The sequence below is a fragment of the Zerene cesonia genome, chromosome 13 (assembly GCF_012273895.1).
Source record: "Zerene cesonia ecotype Mississippi chromosome 13, Zerene_cesonia_1.1, whole genome shotgun sequence".
Classification (NCBI taxonomy): Eukaryota; Metazoa; Arthropoda; class Insecta; order Lepidoptera; family Pieridae; genus Zerene; species Zerene cesonia.
This window is the reverse complement of record NC_052114.1, coordinates 603,251-611,803: the sequence shown is the minus strand read 5'-3', so window position 1 is coordinate 611,803 and position 8,553 is coordinate 603,251. Positions and strand designations below refer to the sequence as shown.

The window sequence follows — 8,553 nt, the reverse complement described above, 5'->3', positions numbered from 1 at the left end:
TCCTGTAACTTAGGTATTTGTCTTTTATTATTTATTTTAAAATTAAGTGTGGCCTTTTGCTTTGCTTTACTCGCATAAAGGATAAGTCGTATTTGATAAAATTAGACATTGGTTCGGAAGGTTATTTAGCGTATTGTGGTCATTTGTAAGTGTATCATCATCAGCCCAAATATGTTCCCACTGCTAGGACCCAGGCCTCCTATGTCGGTACAGGCCATAATCCACCACGCTGGCCAAGTGCGGGTTGGCAGATGTCACATGTCGCCGAACTTTTTGATTCATGGACATGCCGGTTACCTCACGATGTTTTCCTTCACCGTTTTTAGTAGTGGTGATGTTATTATAGTAGACACAAAGGCAAAGTAATATGTATATTGGACTCATATTGTATAATTAACTGCAATATTTTGCAAGACAACACGTAAAGGGCAACCGGAAAAGGTGATATGTGCTTAAATTTTATAATAATCCCTACTAATATTTGAAAAGAGAAAGTAACTCTGACTGTCTATCTGTCTCTACTTCACGCCTAAATAACTTGACCGATTTGGAAATTTGGTACAGAGATAGTTTGAGACCCGAGCAGGCCATATAGTTATTTATAGTTTTTTACTATAGTTTTCTTCCCGGGAATCCAACAGAATCCGGAACTTTCCAGGAAAAACCTCGGATAGGTATTTTCTTTAAACAAGGATTGCAAAGGCCTGCGCAGAAAGCCAGTATGTAAACGTACATAACGAAATAAATACAACATAAAACAAAAAGTTATGAGGTAACAAAAAATACAGTCGAATTTAGAACTTACTTTTGGAGTCGGTTAAAATAGAAATTAACTGTTTTGTAAGGCTTTTGAGAATATGAAAAGTTCTGTTAATTTAGATGCTGTTAGAATGGAATTTCATAATTTTTCTTTATAAATAGTTCCACATGTATTTCGAAATTAATTATTTAATTATTTCCGCATATTATATTTAAAGTCGTGTTATGACAGAATTAACATAATTTTTACTTTCACCGGACACATTTTTGTAAAAAATTATCACACAATTCTATTATAAAGTGGTTTAAAATTTGTAACTTTATTTTATCTCTTTTAAAATGAAAAACAAACTATTCAAATTTAAACTGGGAAGGAGAGGAAATAGGCCTCCGGCTCCCCCACTCACCATACGAAACACAATATCAAGCTATTATGTCAGGCCGGTGTTCTGTGGAGGTGTGGTACTTCCCCGGCGCGAGCTGGCCCATTTCGTGCTGAAGCGTGCTCGACTAGCACAATAAAAAGCTACTATTATGGCTATTCATTTTTCACTGGACAGACAAAACAATACTCATATATTAAAGTGTGCTGTGTGTGTATGTCAATACTATTTCATGATAATATTTCGGAAATAAAGTTAGAAGATTTGTTAATTTAATTCATTTATATATTGCGCATTATATAATTCCTGCTAAAGTAAATTGATAAGCTACAAAGCACTGCATACTATATTCAGATGTATTAAGATGTGAGACTGTCGAGATGCTAATAAGCAAGTGTTATTGTCTAGATATAAGTTCGACTTGTTTTTCTTTTTATTAGGTATGTGATAGCAGTACTAAAAGCAGCACATGTTGTAATAACAATTAGTTATTAAGGTATTTAGTTAAGTTAATGAAGTATTATACATATTGTTATATGTGTATGTATTGCAAATAAACATAGAGTATCTATCTTCTTGTGTTTGATTTTACGCGAGTATTATATACATTTAGAAATTAACATCTTTTTAACGGATTTAAACGCCATTTATTCATTATATTATGTGTGTAAATAGCGAGCGTGGGCTGAGTGAGTGAGTCTCCCCGTGACCCCGTACCCCGTGAGTAATATTATAATGAATAAATCGCCTTTAAAATCCGTTAAAAAGTTTTTAATTTCTAAGTAGCTATCTTCTTACCTGAGCATGATACATCGACGAGTTTCTCACAACAATTTCACATTCTCAATCATTCATACATTTGTGACAAATACAGTTTACTGCGTGATTTCAATTTCATCATAGTATTGTTCAATTATAATAACTTCCACTCCGCTGTCGGAACTGGGACGTTTTTTGCTACATTTTCACGTGGTGAAGAAATAGACCGGATCGTTTTAACGTTAGCTGTGTGTTATATATCTTATATAGAATGTTATATAATATAGGAATCAAGGTAGTGTTTCTAGTTCCAGAAATAAAAAAAGGAAATTAAAACTATTATATTTAACTATTATAATATTATAAATGCGAAAGTTTGTAAGAATGTGTGTGTGTTTGTTGCTCTTTCACGCAAAAACTACTGAACCGATTGCAATGAAATTTGGTATGTAGATAGCTGGACACCTGGAATAACATATAGGCAACTTTTTATCCCGATATTCTTACGGGATACGGACTTACGCGGGTGAAACCGCGGGGCGCAGCTATTATAAAATAGAACAATCTCTATATAGAATCTCTATGGAATACATTATAATTTACAAACTGTATTGACTTGAATCAAAACAATTGAAATGGTACTACGAGCCAGGCACAAAAACAATCAGGCTATATTTCTATTGAACAATTTAATTTGTATATGAATCTACGCACGCGCAAAGAAGTCACGGACAAAGCTGGTAATAAATAATTCTATTCACAGATAAGGGCAAACATCACATGTAAATAGAGAAAAATAAAAGATTTTCTATAACAACCGTTGCATGTGCGCCGATATACGATATACTCGAACGGCGGCCAAGAATCCACCGCTATTAATATTTATACATTGATGCTCGGAAACTCATCTCACCTGGATGGTATAAATTACGTTCTAAATTTGCCATTGATATTAGCTCTTTAGTCTGTACAATTAAGCACTTTTATTAACGTTTCACGCGTAGGTACCGAGGTATTTGTTTCCCGGTTTCGGGGATAAAACACTATTGGACAATAGTTAAGTGCCTATATTTATCTAGTAACAATTAAATAATGTATCCTTTGGTTATGACAGAAAGACTTTTGTGGGGTCTAATATTATGTTATATATAATTACATACAAGGATATTTATTATTTATGATATGAAGAAATTATTTAAAATTTTCGTTTTAGAACTCATGAGGTGGCACAATCGTGTGGACATTTTGATTACAGTTCAGTTACTGAAGAGAAGTCATGATAAGTTAGCATTTTAAAAACTACTACTAATATTATAAATGCGAAAGTTTGTAAGGATGTGTGTGTTTGTTGCTCTTTCACGCAAAAACTACTGAACCAATTGCAATGAAATTTGGTGCGTAGACAGCTTGACAACTGGAATAACATATAGGCAACTTTTTATCCCGTTATTCCTACAGGATACGGACTTACGCGCAGCTAGTTTCTTATAATATATATTAATTGACTGGTATCAACAAAATAGCTATCCGCCCGTTTTGCCCACGAGGTCAAAGAAAAATAAATTGTCATGTGACATGTGACAAATCTTTTAATATAGTGCAAATTAAAGGATGTTATAAACTTTCAGATTGAATCCAATGCGCAACGTAATGGTTTTTAGGAACGCCACGTTTCCTCGCGATAAGAAATCTCCCAAGTCTTTAGACATAAATCCTATCATACAACTGCTCCCTTATGATGTGAAAGATTAAAAAAAAACGCACTTTCGCCTTTATAATATTTGCAAGAAAATTTTATAAGTAAATTTTATAAGAAGGAAATACTATAAGTATAGTACTGTACTGTACTGTATAGTACTGAACTGTTTCCGATCAAAACCAAGAGAGCACGCATATCTGAGGTTATTGACCTACTTGTTCATGTAACAGAATACATAATTGCAGTAAGCGAGAGAGATAAATACTTACGGCGATTCTACTGTTTGATTCAGTAATGTTTCCTTTATAACCTGTAATTACGTGGTTTATTCATCGGATATATTATAAGTGCCGCATGTATTGAAATAAGTCTTATTATGATATTATATCGTGAATTTATATTCAGTCTGAAACTGAAAATATGCGAATAGTTAATATATAGTACTAGCTTTTGCCCGCGGCTTTGCACTTGTTATTTCGGAGTAATTTAATGGCGTTATTATACATGTAAATCTTCCTCTTGAATCACTCTATCTTTTAAAAAAAAACCCATCAAAGTTCGTCGCGTAGTTTTAAAGATTTAAGCATACAGAGAAAGTGACTTTGTTTTATTCTATGTTAGTGATTTAATATTAAGTGTTACCTATGAGTTTTATTTAATAAAACCTGAGGTACATTTTTCTGTTATAGTAATACTATAATTAATACCAATATTAAAAAATATGCAAATTCTGTGTTTCTTTCACTAAATAGGGGAGCCGGAGACCCATATCCTTTCCACACCCTTCCCAGTTCATTCCTTAATTCCCATTATCCTATCCTTATCCTTTACCCCTCAAAAGCGGTCAACGCTTTTGCGGCACCTCCTCTGCAAATGTTCATGGGCAGTGGTGATCTCTTACCATCAGGACAAATTCTGTCATGCTCTGGCACTACATGTCTATAGTAATAATGTCATTCCGAAGTATAAAAATTCTGCATTCACATCATGTTTTTATTGCAATAATGTCTTCCATTATATTTATGCACGTAGTACCACCACGCACACCATTTCTTTCCAACTTTTACTAAACAGTCTACCACAATAATTAAAAGGAAAATGATTTATTTTCACATACGTAATTGCAACAGAGTTGAAAGTGTAAAAACGCAGCTGTGGGAAGGAATTTTCTAATCGCTAAACGTGTCGCAAATCTGATTGGTTGCATTTTTTGTTCGTTGACAGAGTATAATGGATACTTTTTGTTCAAAATTGGCTCACTTTGTAAAAGTTCGGGTCGGATTTATCGTGTTATAAGAGCAAACCGTTGCAATAATTTGAATATGGAATGGTTTATTTGTTGGTAATGGATGAACAGTTAAGTTCAAACCAAATTTTATTATAATAAAGTGTTATAATAATATTTAATTTTTTAACCCAGTAGAAGGTATGTTATTCCTGATTGACCTTAGCTTTTTTATATTCATTCTGGGTGAACCCTGGTGCAGTCGGGGAAAACTTACATAAAATAATCCTTTCTATCAGGAAACCACATACAGAAGTTTTGATGTAATGTCAACTTAAGAAGAATAGAATTAATGTACTGAAAGTGTATATTGTGTGTAAAAAGTATATATTCCTCTTTCCAAACAATGATATTTACATTGAAATTTGTAACGAATGTAAAAAAATTAAGAATAAATAAGGGGGAGGAGTAAATCAATCATACTTGTTAAATTTTCCAAACTTTCTACTGTAGCTGGTAGTGACACAGAACTTTTCTATGTAAATTTGTATGTTTGTTTATTCTTTATAGAATAATGACTAATCTTTTTTTCTGCTAATGGAAAGCGATCTAATGCTTACATATTTTAAACTAGTTCTTTTAAGTGTTTTCAATAGTTTATTTGGATTCTTGAAGTTTTAAGAGATGTTATTCAAGAGATTCATTTTAATCTTATTATCAAACTAGCAGTTCGCCCCGGCTTCGCCCGTGGTGCATACATATATAGCCTATGTCACTCAGCGAAGTTGCAGCTTTCTAATGATGAAAGAATTTTTAAAATCGGTCCAGTATTGTATTTTCTTTTGTTCGATTTTACGCGAGTATTGTATATTTAGAAATTAAAGACTATTAAATGGATTTTAAACACGATTTATTCATTATATTATTAACCCAATGGTTCGAACACTTACATGTAACATCTCAGTCTTCCCGTGACCACGCTCGCTGTAAAGTGTTCGAAACGTCGGGTTAATAATATAATGAATAAATCGTGTTTAAAATCCATTCATATTCATCCAAAACATTGCATGTTATTATAAACACTGAATCTACGATTCATATTTTTCCATTTTCATAAACAATGAAGCTAAAATAAACAATAATATAGCCGAGTTTCTGCAACATTATACCTTCTTGGTATACGCTATTATTTATTTGAATAAATATATATTGATTAGTGTAATAATATCAGTTACTGTTGTAGTTTTTTAACAAAGATTTTCTTTCAATTATAGGCACGCTATGCTCATCAAAGAATGGAAAACATCGTGAGGAAACCTGCATGTCAAGAATCAAAACCTTCGATGACATGTCTCATCAGACAACGCTCCTGGCCAGTGTGATGGATTAGGGGGTTTTGGTTAGGAAGAAGCCTGTGTTCCAGCCATGGGGACGATAGGAGGATACTAGGATTCCGCACGCGGCTTTACCCGCGTAGTCAAATCATACTATCGCCACTACCGCCAGATACTAATATCATATGATAAAATCGATTTATCGCTGTCGGCCAACTAAGTCTGAAAGCTGATATATTTAAATTTTAATAACTTTTTGACGGATTTTAAACCCGATTTATTCAAAATTCTTGAAAAATTTTTCAATATAAAATATTCGCAATAAATAAAACTCAGAACAAAAACTGGTACATTTTTGTTCATATTTAATACCCTTCGTATCGATTTTAAAATATTCATTAACTTAAGGCGGTCCGACAAGCTAGTTGGAGGAGAAATCGTACAGATAAACATACATACAACATTGAAAAAATCTAACCGCACTGTCTCTCGTATTATGATAAGCTGTCAAATTTAACAATTATGTATAATCAGCATCATACATTAGATAACAGCTTTCGAATCAATAACACACGACATTCGAAAGCGTACATTATTTAGTTCCGTTATATTTTGGCATTATATCATTTTGATCTTAATGTCATTTTTCGGAGTTAATGAGATTTTATATAAGCACAAAGATAGGTATAATACAAAAAATACTAGACTAGCGGTTCGTCCTGGCTTTGAGCGTGTAGCATTCTGGGATCACGCACATATCCAACGATGAAAGAATTATAAGAATCGGTTCAGTAGTTCCTGGGATTTTTGCATTCAAACAAACAAACGATCTCTGCAGCTTTATATTACTAGCACCAATTTTATTAAAACTGTATTTGACTTCAGTATAGAGTATGTAGTATATAATATATATGTTAGTATCCTACCAATTAATAAACGCGAAAGTTTTTAAGTATAGATGGATAGATTTTTGTTACTCTTGCACATAAAAAGTATTGAATGAATTTTAATGAAATTTTACAAAAATATAGCTTATACATCAGATAAGACATGAGCTATATAAAAACTTGCTTTTTCGTCCGCGGGTGACACCATTATATCATGAAATTTTTAATTAAGAGTAATATGGGTATATCTTTCATTTCATATTTAACTATAAATTATTCACTACGAAACTAGGATAAAAGTAACTATCACTTACAATTTTAAACTGTGCTCTTGAATGTTATGTACGTTTATATGCTTAGTATTTATTTCTTCTTAGTAGATTTCCCGCCAAAACGATGGTATTCCACTATTTATTATTTATGGAAACTTCTAATGGAAATCTCTAATTAATTTATCAGTTTCATATATAGATATACAATGCGTTTATTAATAAGATATTAGGTATAGTCAATTAATTTCTGAACTTAAGAAGACATTTCATTTCATATTCTGTTCAAAACGTAAATTGAAAAAGTTAGGCTTAATCTAATGGTACTTCTATATTTCAGAGTAATTCACGAACTTACCTGATTTATACTCAAATATTGTCTGCCGGGCGGAGTGGTTACTTGGCTGGCAACCAACGACGCCAAAGCGACCCTCTGGTTGCCAGACATGGCGCGAATTATTGGAAGTATCTGCGCAAACTTTCCCATATTGTTCCTCTTCTCCAACGCTCGCAGCACCGCATCCCGTATCATCCCTTCCTTCTCCTTCCCCACACTATTCGAATCCTCATCTGCTTCTATAGAATCCACGTTGTATTGCGGTCTATGGGAATTGGTGACACCACGAGGTTTGATTATCTTCACCGGAGGTTTAACAATCGTCTCATAATGCCTGGACTCCTGCGCTATCATCACTTCCTCGGGATCGTAGAATTCAAAGTCCTCCAGCTCCTCGGCCCTCGCAAGCGCGAAAATCAAAACAATTTTAACCAGCAACATTTTTTCTCACGAATTATCACTTCACATCGTGTGTACGCGCGCGTGGGATACTCGGCGGCGAGTGACTATCATATGCTCTCCTACATAACGTGGTATTACCGGATCTCGCAACTTTCTCCCCAGGCTAGGGTCACAATTATGACCTGCAAAATCTGCGGTCATACCGAACGCCGATACATCTCTTTACCGTGAAAATTACGTAAACAATAATTGGAAATTGTTCATCAGCAAATTTTCATTTGCCGTTAACGGTGTGCTGTTTGTTGCATTTTTGATCTTATTATTTGCGCAATAAAGCTGTATGCTTCTATTGTTGTGGAGGTCGATATGTTAGCAGAATTATCAGATATGCTTTCACACTTCATTACGTCAGCTTCACGAAAGTTGATATAAACAAATTGTGTTGAACCAAATTGATATAGTTGCGATAATTAAGAGCAAAATTTGCACGCACGTGGAT

The 8,553-nt window shown here is 33.6% G+C and overlaps 1 protein-coding gene across 2 annotated transcripts in view; it reads right to left on the bottom strand.

Moving 5' to 3' along the window:
* Positions 1-8,186, bottom strand: part of LOC119831072 (neurotrophin 1) — a 16,273-nt gene extending 8,087 nt beyond the window's left edge. For both annotated transcript variants that reach the window (XM_038354313.1, XM_038354315.1), the window contains exon 1: positions 7,674-8,186. In XM_038354313.1, coding sequence (XP_038210241.1) covers positions 7,674-8,093 — 420 coding nt within the window. In that variant the 5' untranslated portion in view covers positions 8,094-8,186. The remainder of the gene's footprint in view (positions 1-7,673) is intronic.
* Positions 8,187-8,553: the final 367 nt, after the last annotated feature.